Source organism: Chrysoperla carnea, chromosome X (genome assembly GCF_905475395.1).
Source record: "Chrysoperla carnea chromosome X, inChrCarn1.1, whole genome shotgun sequence".
In the NCBI taxonomy this organism is placed as follows: domain Eukaryota; kingdom Metazoa; phylum Arthropoda; class Insecta; order Neuroptera; family Chrysopidae; genus Chrysoperla; species Chrysoperla carnea.
In genome coordinates, this window is record NC_058342.1 from 21,797,448 (window position 1) to 21,824,459 (window position 27,012).

Here is a 27,012-nt window from a genome sequence, read left to right on the forward strand (position 1 = left end):
ACAAAATCAATCATGGATCATGATTAATTTTTGCATGGAAATTTTTTGCAGGATTCTGTTTAAATCATGTTCTTGGACCTAAAAGTACAAGTTTAGGGTGGATTACCCGATAGGATAAGTAATATTGACCGAATCGCTTCGGAAATTTATCATATAATAAGATATTTTTCTCTAAACCCTCCAGTTTTCGAGTAAAAATTTAATTGTTAAGAGAGCTCGCGAAAAACCACCTAGCAATAACGATTTTCTATTCTATGCATGCTAGAAAGATGGGAAATAAAAGTTAACATCACACTATATATATGGGATTATCAGTGTGTGACATTACAGTGGTGTTATATAATTACAACTGTGGCTATCTAAGAGTGACTATCTTTCTATACTTACATGGCGTTAAAAAATAAAAGATTGCGTACTGAACTCTGTCTATACATGGTGTTTCAACAATTGATTCAGTCAATTGTTTGTTTTCACTGGTAATTTAAAGTTTTAGTACGTTCTAAAATAAAAAATTGATTTTAAAATTGTATACATAATTATTTTTTATTAGCTGGCCACTCGATCATACTGTATAAATAATAAACAAGTTACTACGAATGTTGAAGCTTCTTAAACAAGCAGACGTTTTTGTTACTCATTCCAAAAGCATACAATCAAAATGGATTATAACGACACTGAACGGACCTACAATTATAATCGTTGTACATAGCCGTCGATATGGGGGGCACGTATGGGCAGCTGTCCCCCTCTAGAGATTCACAAAAATGGTTCAAAGCACCCACTTGCTTTAAAAAAGTAAAATTATACTGAATTCAAAATTTTATTTCTTGGGTAAGTTAAGTATAAAATTTTCGTAAACGTCACTGGTTTATCTTTGAGGGCGCAAATTGAGACAAAACTTTGGTGTCAATTTTCTCCAAAACTAAAAGCTGAAAATTTGCAGGTATCTTCAACTAGTGATATTTTGAAACATTCTCGGGAACGAAAAAAAAATCTAGTAAATACTTTCGATAATTTTTGAAAACCAAATAACTGGTGGTCGAAAGGGCACCATAATTGTGTTTTTTTTTTCAACCCTTCTAATTTATAAAAAATAATGCAACGGCTAATATTCATCATTTCGGTCAATTTTCATTGTTTAGGTACTTTTTCGTATTCTACTATATATGGATGTGAACAATGAAAATTGTGAAAATTACCAGGATTTTCGAAAAATAAAAGTAACCAGGGCAGACAGATCGGATATGAGTACCTATAACATATCCAAATTTCAAATCGATATAGTAAAGAGTATAATCGTAGTACTTGAAATTCAATTGAAACTTTAACCATTCTTATCTGAAAAATCGCTTTTCTTTATAAATATTATTTTCCACCAACGAATGTTTAAGAGAAGTCTTAAAAAAATATAAAGTTTCCCGCCAATCAAATAATGATTTCACGCCCCTTGAAAAATGTATGAAGAACTTTCTTAAAAGTATTTTAAAATACGGTTTTTTTAATTTTTAATTTGGAATTTAATAACGATTGTATAGTAATCAACACTGTCTATACATGGTATTTCAACAGTTAAATCAGTCAATTATTATATTTTTAATTTGTTTGAATTAAATATACTAAAAATAACCTGGTTTTCAACATTTAAGTCAGTTGTTTAATGTGTATATTTACATAGAGGTCACATGTCTTTCACACTAGATTTTTATAAAATTTTATCACGTTCTGTGTAACATTTAACAGTATATAATGTATTAGAATCCTAACAGAAAGTTAAGGTAGTACCTACACGAAAGTGATATTCCAAGAATTTCTCAAAACTCAGAATATAAAATATTTAATTCATAATACACTTGCTGTTAAAATTAGAAGATGATTTACCATGCCATACATGAGATATTAGCAATTAAAAGTGACGCAATTTGTACGTGTACATGGGAGAAGTGTATAAAAATACACAAATTTACAAATATTATATTTATTTACCAATGAATGACGTCCACCATCTCTATGAAAAACTAATATAATGTAGAATACTATATTTAGAAAATATATAAATAAAAATAAAAATTATTTACCATATAGTTTCGATAAAAAACTTAAATAAATAACTCGTTTTAGCGATAATTTTTGTGGAAAGCATATAAAAACTAATGGTAAAGGTATATATCAAAGTATGTGTGTGTATACGTATAGAATATATAATAGTGAGTAACTACAGTCTTGTGAAAATAATATATGGTATATGTATAATAGTCATAGCACAGTTAATGCACTGAATGATAGTATTAGTCCAAAACTTTTTGACTGGACGGTCGCGGAGGAACTACCTTAAGTATACAATTTGATGCTTAAAAATATCAACAATGCTAAAATTGACGAAGGACACACTTAGGCTATAGATTTATTAGGTCCTCAATTTCAGAGGCTGAGTGCACCTCCTTCATACATATACCATGCACTACACCAGCCCATCACAACTATTAATTAAATTAATTTTGTTGCGACGGCGGAAATCGAACCTGCTACCCTAGCAAACTGCGGAATATTCACCATTAAATAACCAGTAAATAGTTGGAGACCCGCTGACACAAATTTGGGAAAGTGTTTTAGGCAAGTTTAAATAAAAAAAAATTTATATTAATTGGTGAATCCAGAGTCAGGCAGGGAACTTGCGATTATTTCGCTTATGCGTATCCTATAACATTTGCAAAAAAACAATTCCAAAAGTATGTGTCAAGCAACTTATAATTTGTTAGATATGTAATTTTTAGCATTTATTTAAGCCAGAAATGTTAATGCCAGAATTATAAAGTACAACCCGATCCCCCTGAATATAATAATGGGAATTAACCTCCGTTTTTCTGGCATAGACTAGACGCCTATAACAGAGGCCACCCACATCATTATTTGTAAATCTTTATTTATTTAACTGCCTCCATATTTATAATTACATTTTTGATGTGGGTGGAGTCGGTTACTTCGTTCTTATCCAAGCGACGACAATGTGATCAATTAAACCACCCCCCATTAATTATAATTGCTCACATTGCCGCTGCCTGGATTCGAACCCGCAACCTAAGTCTAGGTAGACAAACGGTCAAAGTCTATCATCTTAGACCGCTCGTCCACTTAGGCTCTCATATGGCTCTAATATGTGTAATAATGATACCTAAAAAATATGGGTCGGGTTCTACTTTATAACACAAAATAAATTCTGGAATTTTTAATTTTGTCTTAAATAGATGCTTAAATTATAATTTTACCTTTATTTTGATCGTAGAACTTGAAACTGAAATAATAAACAGAGTGTTCATTTAAAAAAAATAAACCTTTGATACATACCACGTTTCCAGTCACCCTGCAAACAGCCAATAACCTTCCTTTGTTAAAAACAAGCCGTTTAGCCATAATCTTCCATGTCGTATAACTTGAACAACCCTGTATTATAAACTGGTGTGACAGATATTTTGGTCGGTTCAGCTGTTCTCAAGATATAGCTCACGCGCTTGGCAACACATTTAGCGATTCAATTTTATATTACCTATAGATTTCTTGCAAGCATCTCTTACTTTTCACTATTTCACTAAAGGGTTCTAGGTAACAAATAAAAAAATTTCAGTCATTCTGTACTTTGTCATATTAATTAGCAAGTGGAGCATAAATATTCACATACTTAACTAATTTTATAAAACATTATTAGAGTAGAACTGAAACTACTAAGTGTTTTAGCTAACTTATACAGAATGGCTCATCACAAATGAAAACATCTTCATTTTAGATATAATAATAATATAATAAATGTAACTGATTAGAGAGGACTATCGAACTTTGCCAACTCTACTATTTCTTGATATGCCCTTATATTTCGACACTCTTCTGAGATCCGTAGATCGAAGCCATGCCCTGCTAATTTGTTTTTAATCAAAATTATGGACGTGAAGAGCGTTTATGATTGGACCCAATCACTAGAGCCTCTGAAACTTTTTTTAACATTGCCAGAAATGGGACCTTCTCTTCCATCATATGCTGTTTGGACACAACATTGTGAAAAAAAAATTTGAGCTATGGTACAATGAAGTTATTTTTATACAAAGTGTTCTATAATTGTCTGCAGAACTTTCGCTTCCTGAATAAGCTGAAAAAAAAAGAAGAAAGTGTTGTTTACCAAATTTGGATCTGAGGCCTAATTTAGGAGATAATTAATCTACTCTTATATTAAACAATTAATGAAAAATACATTCATGAAAATAAAATTTATCCAATAAAACACTATTCAAACAGAGGATGCGTTTTATCCTAGTTTGAAGGAGTGACCTAAATGCAAAATTACTTTAAAAAAATCTCAATTTGGCTACTTATATTATTATAAAAACTAATCCATAAAAGTTTTATTACACTCTTCCTTCGTAAATTAAGTGTTGTACGCAACCTATCGTGCGCATATCACATACCTTAAGCATGAAGTTGATCGAAATCTTGTATTCTCGGCAAAACCACACTATGTATATTGTGTTGAAGTTATAAGTTGATACGATGCATAAGATTTAGTTTTAGTTTTTTTTAGTAATTTCGCATATAGGTCACTCCTTTACACCATGATAAAAGACATCCATTGTGTAAGTAGTGTTTTATCCGATGAATTTTGTTTTCATGAATGTATTATTTATTACATGATTAATATAGGTTAGGTTAAGTTAGAGCGTATAGGTCTTGGGGTGGGACACACTTAGACCATAGGGTCCGTTATGATACCGAAAAAGAGTTGGCCCATCCCCGGCCACTACCCCATGAACCATTTGGAGGTGTTTAAGAACATCAGGAGAGCTTTGACGTCGACGGACTCTAGGTCGGAGAGGTCGTCAAAGAGAGGCTGGCTCAAGTAAGTCCATCTCCTCATGGCAAGAGCCGGGCAGTGACAGAAAAGGTGAGACATTGTCTCCTCCTCCTCATCACTGTGACAGCTCCTGCAGTAGCCCAGGTGTTCAGTATGCCTGCCGTCCAACCAGTGTCCTGTAATAGCCGCAATAACTTTGCTAATAGAAGCCCTTGGAAGCGATATAATATCTGCGGAACGCCTACGATTGTACTCAGACCATATCTGTCTTATAGTACCACAAGTACGTTCCTCCCTCCATCTAAGATTGGCCCTTTTTAAGATATTTTTGAGGAGCAACTTGCAGTTGGCAAATGGAACTCCCGGATATTTATTGATGCTTGTGTACTGCAGCATTGTGCCATTTCTGACAAGCTCGTCGGCTTCGCAATATCCTGGAATGTCCATATGTCCCTGTACCCATACCAGATTTACATTCATTTGTTTCGCCAGCTCATTTAAGGACGTACGGCAGTCCTGTGCTGCCTTTGACTAATATAAGAGTCGGTTAATTGACTAATATATGTGCTATGATTAATTTAAGAGTAGGTTAATTATCTGATAAATTAACATTTTCTTATTTTTTTTCTGAGCTTATTCAGGAAGCGGAAGTTCTGTAGACAAATATAGAACACTCTATAAAAAAATTGCAAATCAGTTATAATAGACCACTTTGTATGTATGAATTTTGAAAGGTATAGTAGTATGTAAATGAATTGATACAGTTACTTACAATTTTAAGTACATTTTTTAAAATAACAGTACACAAATCATATATTAAAATATATTAATTTGAAGAATGTTTGAAATTTGTAATAATAAATTTAAAAAAAAAAATATTTTTTCAATTATTAATGTATGTGTACATTTAAATAATATTTTTAATATATATATATATTTCTTATTAGGCCCGTGTACTAGGGAGGGGTTTTGGGGGTCAAAACCCCTCCCATTGAGATTCGATCTACAAAAATTCTGAACGAACAATATAGTGCTGTAAATGCATCCATTTATGAGACACATTTCTACTAACGAATCAGATATCTATGCATATTTTGAGCGCGGTACATTTTTTACTTTGCCTTTGAATCAAGTACTTCAAACAGAAAACCTGGATCTTGGCTAGGCTATTGAACTAGCTGATGCTGCGAAATATATTTAGATTGAAAGAGGAGAAGAATTCTCAAAAACTTGAACGATATCGGCGATGAATACGACATAGAAGTACGGAAGCCAAGCTTCACGTCATAACAGACTCAACGCTTGAATATACAGACTGATTCAGTTGAAGATTATAGATCGAATTTTGTATCATCGCAATATTTTATCAAATTTAGCTTGTCTATTTCACAATAAAATGAAAAATTTTGATCAAAACTCTTGCTCGACTTTTTGAACTAGAATTTTCAATGACATCTGAGTCGACGAAGTTCAACTTTGGTGGAAACGCATTGCCAGATGGGGTGCTAAAAATTCATTCGAAGTTTTCGATATTGGCAATAAAGATGCGTTTCCGAATGTCTACTAAATGCTTCCGTTCTGGTAATTTTGTTTGTGGCAACAGCGACGAATGAACGCTTCTTTTCAACCTTGCGTCGTCGAAAAACAAACCTTAGAGCAAGAATGTCTGAAGATCCGCTAAACGATTTATTCCTCGCTCAATATATATCGTGGTGTAGAAGTCGATGCGCACAGGGTTTAGGAAATTTTTATTTCTGTACTTGTAGAATTCACTTAATATTGATCTAATAATTTTGACCTAATGAAATGTTCTCTTACGCAAAAAAATAATTTCTTGTTTTTATTGACTTTATGATCTAACATGGCGTTCAAAAGTTTGAACCCCTCTCTTGGATAATTCCTGCGCACGGACCTGTAGCTTATGTATGATATAAATATTTCGTTTCATGCAAATTACATTGTAAAATATAAATATAATTATTAGAAATCAGATTGATATTATTTTACTTAAAAACTATTTAAACTTTCGATATTTATATGCATACAAATTATTCCAATTATATGCTCTAAAAATCACTGTAGTGTTACGTTTTTTTAGTGTGTTTGTGTTTCTTGATAGATAGCTGTAGTTAAAAATCACTTATCAATCAATTTGATGAAGAATTTTTTTTTAAAGTGTTGTTTTTTAAAGTTTTTATTCATGGAGGTTTCCATATAAGAAGGGGTGATATAAAAACCTTTTAAGAATCGATTTACGTTAAAAAACAAGCACAAAAAATCAATTTACTGAGTCAATTGTTAAAAAACCATGTGTAGACAGTTTTTATTATGCAATCGTTTGCTTTTTTTATGTCATGTAAGTAAAGAAAGGTAGCCACACATACAAACATGTCACACACATATAACTGATATTTCTATATAATACATACAGTGATGTTTACGAAAAAATGTTTCAAACAAAAGTTGTTTATTTTTTATAAGGAACTTTTTTACATTTAATTCAATTTGTTTTTATTTTATGTAAAATTTCGGTTATGGGGCCACATTTTCCACTGATACCACATTTTCCACTGATAATTTTATTTATCAGATCAGCTCCTCAATATCAGAGGCTGAGTGCACCTCCTTCATGCATATACCATGCACTACACCAGCCCATCACAACTATTAATTAAATTAATTTTGTTGTGACGCGACGGCAAGAATCGAGCCCGCGACTTCTGCCTTTCAAGTTAATGGAAATTTTTTTTTATCATACCAAACGCTGGTGGTTTCAGAGGTAGATATATAAATACTTAATAGTAAAAGCAAAAAGTTTTAGCGTGAAATTGTAACAAACAAACAAACAAACATGCTTACTTTCGCATTTATAATATATAGAGATAACAAATAAATATTTTCTTGCAAATTTTTATTCCATTTTTAAAGAGCCATTCATCTGCTATCAGTTATTTTTGTCTGAATTTCTTCATCTACAATGCCTTAATAATTAATACAAATTAAACCAAACAAGGTTATTAAGAACTGCCGATTATTTACATAAACTGTACAAGCACCAGGTTACGTCAACTACTAATCACCGGCTGGGAACTTCCGGGCAACACCCAATTTTTTTTGAATATTTTTGCTATTTACCTTGATTTAAACGATTCAAACTCATTTGAAATTCATAAATTAATAAAATTAGTGCAACCAATATTCATAAGCTATAAATTTGTGTAAAATCTTTCATATTGTAAAAATCAAAAATAATTTCCCGTCGGAAAACAACATATGGGATATTTTGGAACAAACCTTAAGTGATTTTGTCTTCACTTTCTTTGAATTAATTAATCCAATTAACTGACTTGATATTGATTAATCCTTGCTTATAAATGCAAAAGTAACTCTGCCTAAATGTTTGTATGTTACGCAATCAAGCCTAAACTACTGAACCGATTTAAATGAAATTTGGTACAAAGATTCTAGAGCCTGAGAAAGGACGTAGGCTTATCTTAATGTGAAAAAAGGGCTGTAAGCGTTTGAAATGGATGTGATTCAAAAACGTAACAAGTTCTACATCGATAAAGCTCAAATTTTGACACGATATACAACTAGCTTCAAATCGAATATTTTCAAATATATGCAATTGGAGTATCAAATAAAAGAGTATGACGTGTACATTACAAAACTATTACTTCGACGAAAGGGGTTATGGGGTGGAGGGGTGAAAGTGGTAATACCTGATTTTTCTTTATCTAAAGTTTTTTTGTTTTTTATTTACTAATAATTTTGATAACGTTAACTCATTTGAAAATATAATGTTGTAGTTATATTTTTTGAAAAATCCCAATTTTCGATCCAAAACTTGCATACGGTAGAGGCCCAATTGTTTTCTTTGCTTGTATCATTAATATTATCATTATTATTTATTTAATTTTAAAATTAAATGTTCTAATTACTAATTATAATTATTTATATTTTTTTACAGAAATCACCATTACGTTTTTACAAGAGTTGTAATGGTTTCGAGACGACGAATTTTATCTAGGTCTCGCGATGATCTGCACTTAGATTCTACCTTTCAACAGCCAGAAGACGAAGAAGATGTTTGGTATCAAAAAGACAAATTATATAAGGTTTGTTTACAATGTTTATGATTTATTTTAAGCCCAAAAGTAAATGGTAATGCATTTTCATTTAGCCATTCCTACTTTGTATATACAGGATTTAATAAAAGATTCGGAACAGCAACCAGCCTCAGAAAATAATAGACTTAGAAACAAAAATTTGCATGCCAAAGTAATAGATCTAAAGAAGATGTCCAAGTTTTGACTTTGAATGTGACCTTGACTTTCAAGGACACTGGAATTAAATAAGAAAGTTTTTCCTCATTCGAAAACTCAATAATGATAATTCTATATTTTATTGTATAGAAATAGTTCTTCATTAGAAAATAAAAAAAGTAGCAGGCATGGGCAAATGTGACTTAGAAAAGTCGCTTAACTCACAAAAAAAATCCCTTTAGCTACCAGAAAATTACAAGACTCAAAAAGTTCTTAGAATAGTCCAAAATATAAATTTCAATCGTTTTCAATCATACGATAATCGTCAATTTTGTGGATGACAAAATTTTAGTTTAAAAATGGGGATTTTTTAATAACGCTTATATCTCAAAAACGGTGAGGTAGCCAAAAGACAAAAAAATCATCAAAAATATGAAATCAATAAGTTTCCAGTCAAATATTTGATCGAAATAACACAATAACCGTTAATTTCGACAATATCAAATTTTCATCAAAATTAGATTTTGCTTTTAAATCACTTGTATCTCAAAAACGAGTTTTAGATACATTTATTACTAGATAAACAATGCTTAGATACCTTAAAATATAAGATCCAACAATAGCTATTTTTTCAAATTTCATGTATTTTGAGCAAAATTATTTAGAGCGAGCGTCTAATCACGTACGCGTGCGTATAGCACGCTTTTTAATTAATGTGACTTTGTTTCACACACTCATTCGAACATTTTGAGCCGGGTCCTATAAATCTATTGACCTTTTTCTGGCTTTATTTCTTACAATAAAACACATTTGTATTCTGAACTGAGATGGTGGTAAGATTTTACTTTCAAATAATCAATTAGAAAACAAAGATTTTTTTAAAACTAAAAGAACCTGTTAAAAAACTTGTATTATGCCTAATAAGATAAATCAACTATCTCCAGTCAACATAAACAACAATGTATGTAATTTTTATCCCGTCAACAGGCAAAAATCAACAGGAACAAGTCAATAACTTACAACAATTTTTAATTTGGCATTTACCGCTTCTTTCCATGCGGCAAAACACTTTTATGGACACTTTCGTAGACTAAAAAAGATTAAATCGTATTAAATTGTATCAAATCTGTTGCTGCGAGACGAAATGAGCCAAAAAAAGTGAGGCTAAGTTCGTAAATTAGCAACATAGATCAATTGAGTCTTGAGTCTCTAGGACTCATTTTGTAAACCGTTAGAGATAGAACAAAGAATTAAATTTGCCTAAAATAAATGAATGAACGATTTTTGTTTGAAACATTTTTTCGTAAACGTCACTGTTCAATCGTGAGGGCGCCCATATTCTCCAAAACTATAAATGATAGGGAGTTGAAAATTTGCAGGTAGCTTTAACTAGTGGGCTTGTGAAATATTCTCGAAAAACGGAAAAAAATTCTGGAAATAATTTCGAAAACCAAATAAATGGCGACCGAAATGCCACCATAATTGTGTTGGTTTTTTAAACTCTTCTAATTTTTTTTAAAAATAATGCAAGCACTGATATTTAACACATTCTATACAGAGTATTTCAACAACTAACTCAGTCAATTGTTTTTTTTCACTTGTTTTTAAATATAGAACCTGTGGTGTTCGAGTGTTTAAGGCATTGACATCATAATACATAGACAAAGCATCGCCTATCTTTCTGTACAGTGAGAGGCGTGCCAACATTTGAGGTAATTGCTTGAGTCAGTTAGGGAAATTTATCATTGAAATGTCAAATTTTCCTATTACAAAATGCTTTACATAAATCATCTTGATTTCATTGAACTTTTAATCTTTTGGACTTAAGAAAATACATGTCACATATCACTTTACATTTTTGCTTATGAATCTACAATGACAAGTATGACAACAACACTTTGTTTTGACATTTCTACACCGCCGACATGATGGATTTGACCTAAGCAATTACCTCAGATGTTTGCACGCTTAAAATCATTTGACGCTCAGTCTATGTAACAATAATGTCAATGGGTTAAGGAGATGCTGGAATTTTTTTTTTTTAAATGGACAAAATAATTTTTTAGAAACATATACATTTTAAGGTAGTATGGGTAAAATATAAAAATAAACAACAATTAGCCTTTCATTATATTAAAGATAAGCAATCATGTTTTATTCAAGTTTGAGGATGCTTTATCGACTTTTTTAATGAAATTGACTTTTTAATACATTGACTCAATGGGATCCCGTGCGTTATTCTTTATACAAGACCAAAATTCTCATATTTCCAAAAAACTGTGTTCACATAATAATGCACCAAAAAAAAACTTAAAGATTAAAGAATTTATATATGTATATAAAAAAATACATGTGATCGATCATTATCAAAAAATATTAACGATTAATTCACATTGAGATTTCCGTATGTTTCATTATGAGTACGATAACTTTAAAAATCAATATCTCGTTGACATCGGTTGACAAGTTTAATTAATATGCCACAAAAAATTGTTTTTATAAAATAGACGATCGACTCCCAAAATTTTAAAGAACCAAAAGTCGGCGCTTTAAACCTTTGTAACATTGCCAAATCTATTATTTTCATTATGATATAGAAGATTTCTAGAGTATAATATGTCGATAATATAGGAATTATAACTACAATAACTAATTAAATGAATGGTCAAAATACTATTTATTTTTCTTTTTTTTCTGTAATAGAATTTTATGTATTATTAATTGTTCTAAGATCAGTTTAATTATTATGATAAATTATAGTAATGTGTGTACTGATTAAATTTTGTACGTTATTTAATAAAAAAAAGATGGTCAGTTGACGGCCCATACTACCTTAAATATTCATGTGTTAAAAAAACATAGCTAAAACTGTGTGGTAAGGTATCTGATTTCTAATATTTTTATTAATGAAATATCAGAGAAAGTTGTTTTTGTGTCTTATGTATATGTAGTAACTTTAGTTTTCAATTGCAGGAGTAATTATTATTAGTAAACAATGCATACATTGTACAGTATACAGTATTCGTTGTGTGCGTAGTCATGGTAGGGACAATAAAATCGATGCTAGCGCTTCCAGTGAAAAAATTTGGCGATAAAGGAGGCTGTTATGACTAATTTGCAGTTCTTTACATGTTAATGTTATAGAAAATGTCAAATTAAAATTATTGAAAAACACTAATTAATTAAACTTAATGCATTAAAATTGCGAAAATAAGAAATCAAATTGCACAAATATTATTTTTAAAATGTAAATTATCATAATTATTTATTTAAATTTGTGAGACAATAATATTAAATTTTCAACGTAAGTCATAAATGCAATCCATACAATTATATATGCATCCATACAATTCTATAATTAAAGTAGTGTATCGTTACCATGAAAACGCCTCCAATAATGGATTTATAGGAGGAATAACGCCTCCTTGGATTTTTCTCGTTTCATGATTTTCTGAACAAATGAAATGTTACATTAAAAGAGGGAGGGAGGCGAGGTTTCAGAAATGTTACATCAAAAGTTGACTTAGATAAAGGTGCTGAAAACATGACACTTACTGAAGTAACATTGGTCTGCCTAGTAAAACCTTAACAACTCTTAATAGTGGAGATGCCAAATGTATTGGGAAAAAAATATACATTTGCATATCTTGCCCGAGGTGACACTTATTAAAAATGACCTCAACAAAAATTGTAGAGTTTGATGGGGCACATCATGTTCTGACATCAGATTGAACCTAGTTATTCGGGTTTCTTTAATAGTCAATTTAAATTCTAAACGGCAGTGCCGGATTAAGCCCATCGGGGGCCCTAGACCAATAAAATTTTGGGGCCCTCCTTTTTTGAATAATTGTCAAATTAATCGTTATTTGTGTATTCATAGCATTCGTACAGCCTATTCATATCATTCCAAGGTTATAAACGAAATAAAATGAACAAAATAATTTTTTCTGTTAAAAAAAATAACTTGAAATTGAAAATTTTTGTTCAAAAATAATCATATCAGATTTTCGTGGGGGGCCCTGCCCGTCGGGGGCCCTAGGCCATGGCCTAGTCCGGCCCAATGGGTAATCCAGCACTGCTAAACGGTAAGACATAGAATAACACTTTAAATTAGGAAATTGATCCTCATAATAAAACAAGCAATTTTCTTAATATAATAGTTTAGGTAAGTTTAGCGAGATAGATTTTTTTTGAGTTCTAAATTATCTTTCATATTTCATACTAGCGGGTTACCCACATCTGGGTGGTGCAGTTGTCCCTCTCCTTAAAGACTCGAAGTAATTTCTTGTTCGATTTGTAATTTTTCGTGTTCGCAAATCCCTTTAGTTTTTTTAGAAATTATTATATTCTAAAACCTTGCCCACTAATTTCACCACCCTATCTTACTCTGGCTCATTAATTAGCGATACTTTTGTTGACATCTTTTATTCATTGATTAAGAACCGGCTCAGTGGCCGAGCGATTAAAGACGCAATCGCCTTTAACCGTTCAAATCCAGGCAGCGGCAGTACGATAAATTATAACTAATGGGGTGGTAAATCGATCACACTGTCGTTGCTTGGATAAGAACGAAGTTACCGACTCCACCCACATTATAAATTTAATAGTATATTCGAATGTATTTTAAAGCTGTTTTAAGTTTGGAATCGTGGTTGAAATTATTTGTACTTGATTTTCAACTTTGATGATGAATTTTATTATAACTTCATGAATGTAGACTAAAAATATGAAGCAAATTTCTCCAATGGTTTTCGAAATATCGAAAGCTAAATAATTAAACAAAATTTTCAATTTTCGATATTTTGAAAATAACTCCAGATATCGAAACAATTTTTTCTTACTTTTCTTATAAAGTTACAACATGTCTTAAATTGTCAAGTTATAACATAATTCACCATCAAAATTGAAAATATATATTTTTTTAAATTTGTGTCCCCACTACCGTGCTCATACATCCTTAAGTTGTCGGGTACAATGTATTTTTTTTTTTTCAATAATTTATTAAGGCTTTAACTTTAATTTCAATAGTTTGTTTCCCAATTTCCATCGACTAGTTTTGAAGAAATCTATGAAAACATATCATTCATCTACCGTTTTCCCATAAGATGAATGTTAAATATTCCTACTTTTAAAGTCATTTATTTATTTATATAATCGGGCAACCTCCCTTAAAATTTTCAGAATTGATTTAGACTTAGTCCAACTTCATATAAAAAAAATCAAGCCTTTCATCCAAAATTGTCCTGGCGCTCATACATTCTTAAGATAAGTAAATATTAAAAATAATCATGGGGGATAAGTATCTGTTATCGATGGATGTCTTAAAAACGGAGGATAAACCTCATTATTATTATTATTCATTGATTATATATAAATAAATTTTGGAACACAAATCATTTGGATCATTATTTTGATCCCAGTTACGTAATTACAATAACTGTAAATTATTTATATAATAAGTATTATAACATCGATGTGATGGTATGACATAAATGGAAGGACAGAAATCAAAGGTGTAATATACTGTTAAATTATTTTTATTATTTTTTATTTAACTTACGTAATTCATATTTTTAGTTTACAATTTTACACGATAATTCGTTTAAAAGAAATAAAAATAACTTCAACATATTAAGGAGATATGCACGAATTGAATAATACTAGGGATTTTAATAAAACTTTATGAATACGTTTTTTGATTAACAAAGTTTCCAAAAATCACAAAAAATTCCTAGGTCATCGGGCTTTTTATTATTATTTTATCGTTCAAAGTTGGTTGAAAAAATCATGAATCATATAGGTTATCCTATTCAATTGAAAGTTGAATAGTGGTCTTGTGAAATACTCTCGAAAAACTAAAAAAAATTCTAGAAAATACGAAAATATATGCCGGCCTTTTCCTGTTGGTTTTTTAAACTCTTCTAATTTATAAAAAAAAATGCAAGCACTGATATTCAACACTTTCTATACATGGTATTTCAACAATTTAGTCAGTCAATTGTTTGTTTTCACTTGTTATACCATGTATATGAAATATACCAAGGTATACTAAGTTTAGTCCCAAGTTTGTAACGCTTAAAAATATTCATACTATGAACAAAATTTTGGTATAGGTGTTCATCAAATCACCTAATTAGTCCATTTCCGGTTGTCTGTCTGTCGTCTGTCCGTCTGTCAAGCTGAAATTTCTTGGCGTGCTGAGAACGAAAAAAGTGAGGTCGAGTTGTAAATAAGCAACATAGGTCAATTGGGTTTTGTCCGTAGGACCCATACTGTGAACCGTTAGAGATAGAACAAAAGTTTAAATGTAAAAAATGTTCCTTATAAAAAAATAAACAACTTTTGTTTGAAATATTTTTTCTAAACATCACTGTTTACTCACGAGGGCACACAATAGATGCAAATTTTATAGTTTGTATTAATATGGGATTATCAGTTATTTATGTCTGACATGTATGTATGTGTAATGTGATAGAGTAATCAACACTGTCTATACATGGTATTTCAACAATTATCTCAGTCAATTGTATGTTTTCACTTGTTTTTTATACATATATTTGTTTGATTAAACTAATATTATATTACCATATTACTTACCATTGAATGACATTAACGGAATTTCATGAAATAATGAATTGTATAATAATCAATAGGTAGTCATTTTTAGGTTTGTGATTCAACGGTATTCGTAATATTGAGTATAACTATCATGTACGAACAACCCAAATACTGAAACTCCTTTTTTTTTTTGTAACATTAGTTTAAAAAATAACTGTTTTGTAATATATTTATCATCATACGTGTAGCTCGTATCATTTTATTCAATTATTGTAAAACATTGATAATTTTGATTAATCAATATAATCGATTCAATATTCTATCTAGAATCGCCACCTCAGTTATTCGATGAATCTTTCATAATCTAATATATATATGTATATATAAAACGTTAAGGTTAGTACGTGAAGACAGGGTTTTCTCTATGACCACCAACTCCAATCAACTTTCCGTTAGAGCGGTAAATACCCCTTGGTCTCCTGGTGAAAGTAAGGGAGTTTGGTTGCAGTGGGTGGCGAAAATGTGAAAAAATATATATCTGTCCTATTTTTACTCATGTAAACTTTCAGAAGAAATTTCTGGAATGATCTAGAAAGTTCCAAAATGTGTGTAACGGTTAAAATCGATTCGAAATTTTCTAGAAAATTCTAGAAATGATCTTGAAAGTTTGTTTAAACCGACAACTATAATCATGATCAACTTTAAACTGACCGCCGAGAGCTGTTAGCGCCATCTCTCGACAACTAGGAGGACAATCAAGCCTGAATTGGACACGAACTTTCTGGGCCTTGTTAGGTTTAAATCTTTTAATTTCAACCAATGTTTTTTCAAGGGTTTTATTGTGAAAAGTAAGTTATTTATATTAAAATATTCTGTCTGGATATAAATTTTATTAAATTAAACGATTTTGTAACAAGAAAAAGGACAATAGAAGCTAATAGAATAGAATAAAACCCTTGCCTCGAACAGTTTTTTTAACCAGAAGCATCTAGAACAACCTCAAGATATAAAAGGAGGCTCTCTCGGAATGGAAAGCCTATTAATCAAATTAAATTTTTGAAAATGTTCGACAACATAATAAAAATGGAGATAATTTATTTACTTCTTTACCATTCTGGACTTCTTTTAAACACGTAATAAAAAATTGGAAATTACTTATTTACTATATATTTAGTACAGTCAATCTGGAATTTTGACTGGAAAAAATTTCAATGGTGGATCTGAGGTTATATATCGTTAGGGGGGCATGCAAATAACTAAAAAAAAATTAAGAGAATTTTTCGTTCCGCTGTTTTTGAGAAAATCCAAAAAAATTTTGGAATGCGTTTTTCTCGGAATCTATTGGTTTTAAGGGAAAAGTTTTTCAAATAAAAAGTGTAGAGGACATTGTCAGCTACATTTTATGTCATTGGAGCAACGTCATACGAGTTAAATTTCAAAAAGTAGGTGGCGCTAAAGTATTAAAAAAAGGGTTTTTCACGATTTTCATTAAGAAAAAATGATTTTTTTGTAAAAGTGTAAATGAGAAAGTTGTTTGACTCGAAATTAACTTCAACTTTTATTTGAACAATTTCTTGTAGAACTTACCTTTTTTGGATTTTCTCAAAAACAGCGGAACAAAAAATTCTCTTAATTTTTTTTAAAGTTATTAACATGCCCCCCTAACGATCTATAACCTCAGATTCACCATTGAAATTTTTTCCAGGTCCGGTCTTTTTTTCGTCTAGATTGACTGTATCAATTATATGAAATTAATATTTATACATATTCGTCAACATCATAAAAATCGTCTTAAAATATCTAACATCACATAAACAAATAGCATACACATTCAAGTAACTCATGTTTTTTCTACAAATTAATTGGATACAAAATACATAGAGCCTTTGCAATTATTAACTTTAAGAACTCTTAAGATACCATCGAAAAAACCGTCACTTTGCAAGCATGCTGGTCTATTTTTAAAATATGATTTAAGTAAAATTTTCCATACATACTTAATTTTTTGAGATTAGTCTTTCCTGGCCAATTACCACAGCAACGACTGACAGGGCATTTTCGTCACTCAAATGTCTGAAAATCTATCTAAAGAGTAAAATTTGAAAGGATAGGCCAGTAGGATTGGCTTTGATGGCCATTGAAAGAAAAAACGACAGCTGAGCTGATGTCAGTTATAGGACTCGATATGTTGGTCGAAACATTTGCTATGTAAGCTAGAAGAATGGATTTCCTTTAAGGATGAATGAGCATGGTAGTGGGGGCAGAAATTTAAAAATAGATATTTTCAATTTTGATGATAAATTTATATTATTACTTGACGATATAAGACGAAAAGTAAGAATAAAATTTTTCGATATCTGGCTTAATTTTCAAAATATCGAAAATTGAAAATTTTGTTTAATTATTTAGCTTTCGATATTTCGAAAACCAAGACACATATCGAAAAATTTTATTCTTATTTTTCGTCTACATTCATGAAGTTATAACAAAATTCATCATCAAAGTTGAAAATAAGATAAAAATAATTTCAACCCTTAATCTACCCTGCTCTTACATCCCTTATATGGACGGTGACACTTAGTTTTTTTCTTTTCTAATTCATTGCTAATATGTTTACTTTCTATTAAAAAGTTTTTTTTTAAATTTGTTTTCATTCATTCCAAATGAAAATTATCAAAAACTTCCAAAATATGTCGTTTTTTGAGATTCCTCCATAAGAGCCAATGTATTTTATATCGATTTTTAATGACTTTTTTCTTAAAAATTTGCACGGTTACCTAAGCTGAAATTTTAACCACATATTCTTTGAGTAAAAGGCTACCTACAAACAAATTTTGAGCCTTTAAATCAAACATTGTTGTCATGCTCATACATCCTTAACATGGGCAGATTTTTTATTATTATTATTGTTATAATTTTAAAAAAGCTGCATTTTTATTATTCTTATGAATATTATAATTTTAATGAAAAACTGATTTTTTAAAGAAAAGACTGCTATTTATAATTTTTATAAATTATTTTGATTTTTAAGCTAGCAGATTTTTATTGTTTGATATTCATAAATGAATACTTAAAATTTATAACGTGTTTATTTAACTACAACTTTTTTTTTTCAATTAACTATCCATTTTTTCTACTATTGGCGCCCCCCGAATAATTCGATCCTGAGGACGCCTATGTTAATGATAATAACCTTTTGTGTTTATGTGGAGTCAAACACCGCCATCAAGGAGTCAAAGAATTATCAACAAAAAATATTTTTTATGACAACAGAACGATTACTTATAGCATCCCACTTAAAAACAAAAATAACTGCGTTAGTGACCGTATGAAGTTGCAATTCCTACGCATTACATTTTAATATCAGACTTGACAAAGTCACTACATCTACAACTACAGTACCCCTCAAAACTACCGATATACGAATCAACATATACATACGGTATTTCTAAATATGGTTATATGTATAATAGTTCAGTCCACCTATTTTTGAGGCCAATTTTTTTGAGGTACACACTTGACCCTGAGGGATGCGTTTGTAATGTTATCAAAAACAAAAATCCAAAAAAATTGCACAAAAATTTACCGCGGAATGATGTTTTTTGCAGGGTTCGAAAATATCCGATATTTATTATAAATATCAAAATATCGGATATTTTTTATATACATCCGATATACATATATCAAAATTTTGATATTTAAAAAAAAAAAAACCTATAATGTTTTATTTATTAAGGTACTTAAAATCAGAAAAATGAAACAAAAAAATAAAATATTCTTCTAGATCAGGCAAAATCAACTAAAAATCATAAAATTTTATAAATAAAAATCAACTCTAACACATAAAACAATTTTATAAATTCTTATCAGTCAATAGTTAAACTGACCCTTAAGTAACAAAATAATAAACATTACAAATAATAACTCTAGAGTATAATCAGTCTTTTAATTATCAACTCAGTCATCAGTCATTCGAAATAAACTGTTAATTATCAAATAAAAAAATGTATTCATAATTGTGTTTGGTTTGACTGCAAGGTAGATAGAGGTAGATCATCTTCTGATTCTGAATCTTACTTAAACTTACTCTTTAGTAACGAACTTTTTCTGACACGACACGATTAGAACTTAGTATTAACTCTAATGCCATCAAAATTTGGGAAGAAGAAATACAGTAACAAACGCCAAAAATTACTAAATTATATTAAATTTAAAATCATTTTTGTATTGACATATATCATAAAAATTCATGTGATATATATCGGATATATATCCATTGATATATATGCTCGAACCCGGGTTTTTTGAAAGGTTTTTTAGGAAAACTATTGATTTTCGCTGATAACATTAAATGAGAAAGTTGAAGACAGTTAAAAAATACGTATTTTAAGCTCGACCTTGTAGCTTAATTCGTTCTCTACGTATAAGCAATTGAAATTTTGAAATGAACAATTTTTTTTTTCTCGAAAACGGCGGGGGGAGGTGATTATAATAATTGTATGAAAAGGTAGCACATTTTATGTTATATTTACGATATTTTTTTCGAATTTGTAAAAATATAAACGGGTCTATCTAACCTGTTAGAAAATTGATGGACCACCGCTGGCAATTGAGGGGGTTAGTGACCGAAATGAACTCCCCCCTGGTCGAAATATGACTGTGACATATATATACTGCATTTCTTCCCACTTTTATAACATCGTGCTACCTAGTAAACCATCTCATTTGAGCTTATGGGGCCTGTTTTAGATGAACCCAAATGAACCGCGAAAAACCTTATAACGTCATGCAAGTATTCATGAATATATATGGATATACAGTGTAACCTCGATATAACAAATCGGAAGGGAACAAATATTCGTTATATCAAGTTATTCGTTAAACTGAGGTCTGTTATATTGAAATTAGATTGGTCTAAAGTTTGTTATAAAGAGGTAATTAATGATGTTCTACTTTTCTGCGCTTTTCAAAGCGCTTTTAGTATTATATCGTCTTGCCTATATGGAGAATTGAAAAAAATGCACTCACACCTTGAATCGTATTCGGACCTCTTGGATTCAGTCCAAGCGCCCTAGCCAGTTCAGCCATATCAGCTCTGGGGATAAAGTGTACTTTTTGCAACAAATCGAATTCTTACTTTTGTTTATTAGTCAACATTAAATCATTTATTTATTATTTTATATTTATTAACTAAATTTTATTTAATTAAGAATGATGATTGACTCGATAAGTTATTTGTCTATTCTAGATTACGCCATTTGTATCATAATCAAAACATAAATTATAATCGAGAGGTAAACAAATTTGTATACAAGAGTGTAGTAAACAAACATCAAATAATAAATAAACATCTATCAAATTATATCAAAATTTCATGAAATTACAAATTCTTCAAAATGTTCTTATTTACAAGTACTTAAATCATTTTTAAAATACAGTGCAACCTCGATATAACAAATCGAAGGTAACTAGTATGTTCGTTAAATCAATTAATTCGTTAAACTGAAGTTTGCTATATTGAGGTTAGGTTGGTCTAAAACTTCTTATAAAGCGGTACTTAATGATTTTTCGCTTTTCTGTGAATGATAAGGGACACCTTTTACGTTTCTGAGCCATTGCCACTTGAATCTTTAACAATAGTGACACGCAGCAGTGTTTACATTACTTTCAATCAAATAACAATGATTGTTTTACGAAAGAAACGTGTCGGAACCTATCGCGACATGAATCACATACTAAGGGATTAAGGGTAATATAATTGGTGGAAACGTTATATAAAGGTTTTGGGTTGATGAAATTCGTTAATTAGAGGTATTTACACTTTCTATTTATAGTTCAAAATATTTACACTTTTTTGATAGTTGAAAATTCGTTGTAAAGGAGCTGTTCGCCAAAAATGTTCGCAGTGTAAATGTATATTTTACATTGACTCTTATGGACAATTCAAGAGGAGTACGAAAAATTTGTTAAATCGAAGAAGTCGTTATATTGAGGTTGCACTGTATAATACAACTCCGCCTCTTCTTGTTGGCCCTCGATACATTGCATAATTTTTTATTTCGGAGAATACTTTACTTATACTTGAATTGTTTTATCGAGGTCAACATTTTGAACTTTAAAATGCCTTTCCGAGCAAAATAGTACAATTTAATTGATTCGAATTTATATTTTTGCTAAATATAAGTTATTTTAAATAAAAATTAAAACAAAGAACTACTTTAATTAAACTGTGTGCTTCAAAAATCTACTTTGTTTTTTTTTTTAAATGTTAGCCTCGATAAGACAATTATAGCGTTAACGACAGTATAGCGTTAACCACTGACTAGCACGTGTTGATCAAATTTCAACACTTTCAATCAACTTTTCATTTCATTTCGGCTGCCAGATCACTGTAGCGTGTATCAAGCGGAAGTAATGGCTATTCATGAGGTATGTGAATGTATAAGACTGAACACCCTTAGGTGCAGGGACATTACAATCTTCACCGACAGCCAAGCAGCTCTTAAATCCTTCAGCTCAGTCTATCTAACGTCAAATGTAGCACAGAACTGCTGTACGTCCTTAAATGAGCTGGTGGAACAAATGAATATAAACCTGGTATGCGGACACTAGCATCAATACGGAGGGAAGAACGTACTTGTGATACTACAAGACATATATGGTCTGAGTACAATCGCAGTCGTTCCGAAGATCTTATATCACTTCCAAGGGCCTCTATTCGCAAAGTTGTTGCGGCTATTAAAGGACATTGGTTGGGCGGCAGGCATGCTGAACGCCTGGACCTGGCAGTGTATCACAACTACTGCAGAAGCTGTCACAGTGAAGAGGAGGAGGAGATAATGTCTCATCTTCTCTGCCACTGCCCAGCTCTTGTAATGAGGAGATGGACTTACTTGAGCCAACCTCCCTTTGACGACCTCTCCGACCTAAAGTCCGTCGGCGTCAAAGCTCTTCTGCAGTTCTTAAATAGCTCAAATGGAGTTCATGGAGTAGTGGCCGGGGATGGGCCAGCCCTTTTTCGGTATCACAACGGACCCTATGGTCTAAGTGTGTCCCACTCCAGGACACACTTAGACTACTAAGTGTGTCACTCTAACCTAACCTAATTTAATCAACTGTTACTGAAAAGACCAGTAATAGTTGATTTTATTTAGGAAGAGTCAACTCTTCTTGGAGGAAGAGTCAACTTTTCCTGTAACATACAAATAATTTCTTCTATACACTTTTATCAATCAATTTTCATATTGTTTTTACAAAAATAAATTTAAAACAAAGAACATTAATCAGTTGAATCATTTAAAAACAAATTTTAATTTATTAATATTAATTTTTTTGTATCGAGGACATTTTATTTACACCAATTAAATAATGACCCAATTCTAATCATCTTCATTTTAACCGAACGAATAATATGTAAAATCAATTCATGGTGTATTGTTATTTTAGAAATGTTGAGAAAAAAAATATAGGTATTGGTGAAAGTCATTTAAAAATACTAGTTTTATTCAAACAATAGGAACATATTTTTAAATACTATTGGAAATTGAAATATATTTTCGTATATACAAAGCCCCGTACCGAAAAAGTGCCATATTAAGCTTATATGTGGATATCAAAAAAAAAATAAGATAATGATTCAAAAAATTTGAAATTTGATTCATCCATTAATTATTTTTTTATTCACTGAACAAAAATTCTTAATACCAACCGAATGAGGTTGCCTCAACCTCATCGCGACATCAAATATGGCAAATGGTGTTACGAATATGATACAACTACCGTACGGGGAAGAGAGATGAAGTTGAGACACAAACGCCTGAGTTGTTTGTATGAAAGTAATATAATGTCTAACAAATTTCAAATATTGTTGGTTTGAAATGCAACATAGTTTTAAACAATTTTTTTTTTAATTGATTCTATCACTTAAAAAATATTATAACAAAATACTTATGTGATTGTCACAACTACATGAGCCGGTAAAAAAAAATTAAAGGTTTATACCTGGTAATAGGTTTGTTTAAAAAAGAATTAGATTTCTTTGAGTCGAATTTGTACCAGCGACATATGGATTACTATTGATTTTAGAGTCCAACTGCGCTACTGATGCTTGTTATATATATACCAAAAAAATGGTATATATTATAAAAATGCTCAATAAGTTTATTTCAAACTTTCTGTAAGTAATAACAATAATCTTCATGTAGTTGACTCAATCACATATGGACTAGAAATAATAGATATACGATCATCATAAACAAATCCTCTATTTAAAGCAATTACAAAGAAATTTTCTTTTAATACATCGATTCACTTTATTTACACGATTACATATTCCAACTAAGTACAATTTTATTTTCCATCAATTAAATGCATGACTTTAAACTAAAATTAATTTCTTTCATAGAAGTAATGATTTTGTTTATTTAACTTCAGTGATTTTGTATCAATAAATTCATATTTTAAATTCAATCCCATTCTATTGTAAATACAAATATTTAGCTGCGTACTTGTTCCAATCGTTAGGCAATTGTATGAAAGTATTTTACTTTATTTCAATATGAAACGACCAACTTCGGGATGAGGCTGTCATTATTTGAATTTTTTTCAGGGTAGGTCTCTTGTGAAAACATCACATCGATTCCCTGAACAGTTTTGGGGAAATTAACTATCACTAACTATATATAACTATAAGTTAGTCCGTTTTTTACCAAAAGAGGGCACATTTCTCATAAAACGTACAGAGAATCGAGGGAAATTTTTCACAAAACTATACAAAGGTGATTAATTGATAAATAAAATTTTAAATTTCAAATCATTAACCATGATAAAAAAAAAAAGAAATCGATCGATTATTTCTTAGGATAGACTACACAGATGGAGAGTATGAATTCAATCTTCTGGGTAGTCTATTTTAAGAAACAATCGATCCATGTCATTTTTTTATCGTGGTGAATAAAGAATTTTATGCTTTTTCAACTGACATATAACAAGGCCATTTGAAATTTCAAAGTAGGGGGTGGTGAGGGGCGTAGGGGTGAAACTTAAAATTCTCTAGGTACTATTTTGGACTTTCTCCTCGATATCTTAATCGACGTGTTTTCACTCAAAACAATAATCACATCAGGTCAAGAATGATTAAGGGTGGATACTTTTGAAATGATCACACTGTAGAGTTTATGCATGTAACAAATTCTTCCAACTTAACTGCTCTTATTTTTTGCGAATAGATGGTGTATAAACACGTAATATATTTTGGGCAATAACCCCTAGTCATGATTTTTATCTCATAAGATAATATAGTGGACAAATGTATGTGTAAATCAAAAATTCAATATGTAACCAATAATGACGATGATTTTTAAATATTTATAACATATTTTATAACATACCACCTACAGGGTATATTTTTTTAGACAAAAACTATTAAAAATTTCATACCTCACTCGTATGAACAATGAACCGTTTTTAGGATTCCGTGACAAAGATGAAAAAACGACCCTCCTAATTTCGCCATGCTTACCTGTGTTACAAAAATTTAATTTTATATATCATAAACTTATAACATTACCATTTCTAAGTTCTATTGATAAGCAGCATATCGTTGGAGAGCTTTTTCAAAGAAGAAAAAAAAGTTAACTTAACTTTTTTATTCAGATGAACATAAACAAGAAATGAAGCTCAAAAAATGCGAAAATTGTGTCCCCCCGAAAATATGTGTAAATTTTAAGCCATTTGATTAGTCGCCCTAGTAGCTCAGTTGGTCAAGGCGTAACCAATTCCGTCCACAATTCCGTATGCATAGGGTACCGTTATCGATTTTCGCCGTCGCAACAAAATTAATTTAATTAATAGTTGTGATGGGCTGGTGTAGTGCATGGTATATGTATGAAGGGATGCACTCAGCTTCTGAAATTGAGGAGCTGATAAATGAAATTATCGGCGGAAAGGTGGTAAAACACATATAAGGTATCACAATGGGCTCTATAGCCTAAGTGTGTCCTTCGTGGACAGCCAATATAATCTAACCTAACCATAGATAAATATTCCAAAAGCTCAATGTTTCTAGTTTTCAAAACCGTTAAACAATCTAAAATCGGTTAAAAATTGACGGAGTTAAAATTGCTTAAGTGCGCGGAGTATATGAAAAACAGTTTTTCCACAATAACTTGAAAATTTGGGGGTGTGGGACAATTTTGAAACACATTTTCGTGATGTACACTTAATTATTGAAAACAAAAAAACCCGTTGTGCTAGGGTAATTAAGAATGCATGAACTAGGTAGTAAGGACACAAATTTTAAAAAAAAAAATTTTTTTATTTTGATGGTGAATTATGTTATAACTTGACAATATAAGACGAAAAGTAAGCATAAAAGTTTTCGATATCTGGAGTTATTTTCAAAATATCGTAAAATTGAAAATTTTGTTTTAATTATTATCTTTCGATATTTCGAAAACCAAGGCAGATATCTTAAACTTTTATTCTTATTTTTTTGTCTACATTCATGAACTTATAACAAAATTCATTATTAAAGTTGAAAATAAAGTAGAAATAATTTAAACCATAAGTCTAAACTTGCCTTGGCGCTGGTATTACCTTAAGTAAACTTAAATTTCTTCCAATATTTAAGGAAACACAGTTTACGAATAAACTATCTTAACAGAAAACCATAATCAGTAATCTATTAACGTATGAATTTTTTTTAGGACCACATACAAGAAGTACTGGACAAATGGACACAAATTGACGATGAAATATGGGCAAAAGTCATAGTTTTAGAAAGAAATAGACGAGTTGCCAAAGCTTATGCACGTGCACCAGTTTTAACTGTCAATGGATCAGATGATGGATTTGATGGTTTCAGGTTAGTAACTTTTTTGAAGTAGTTCGGCCGTCACGTGACTAGTCAAGTTGCCAACTAATTAATAATCATTGATAAATAAAATTAATGAACACTGTCAATGAAAATATTCGTATCACGGAAATGTGATAAAATGCTTTACAAATATAGTAAAAGATGAATTTGATATGTCAATTTGACTAGTTAAGTGATTGTGCCCACCATGATTATAATGATTTTCGGATCGCTTGGTGTAGAGGTGGCTGTTATGACTTATTTTCAATTCTTTACATGTAAATGGTGTAGTAAATGTCCAGTTAAAATTATTGAAATATAACAATTATCAATTTAAACTGAAAACCGAGAGCTGTTAGCGCCATCTCTCGACTACCAATAGAACTATCAAGCCAGAAAAGGACACGAACTTTCTGGGCCTTGTTCCGAAATTTAAATCTTTTAATTTCAAAATAAAATCCTTCTCTCGTACATTCTTTTAAGCAGAAGCCTCTAGAACA

At 30.6% G+C, this 27,012-nt stretch overlaps 1 protein-coding gene across 1 annotated transcript in view; it reads left to right on the top strand.

Annotated features, from left to right (window-relative positions):
* LOC123302180 overlaps positions 1 to 27,012 on the top strand; it is a 71,924-nt gene that overhangs the window by 24,531 nt on the left and 20,381 nt on the right. Inside the window, exons 2-3 of the mRNA XM_044885012.1 lie at positions 8,805 to 8,952; positions 26,364 to 26,521. Coding sequence (XP_044740947.1) covers positions 8,836 to 8,952; positions 26,364 to 26,521 — 275 coding nt within the window. The 5' untranslated portion in view covers positions 8,805 to 8,835. The remainder of the gene's footprint in view (positions 1 to 8,804; positions 8,953 to 26,363; positions 26,522 to 27,012) is intronic.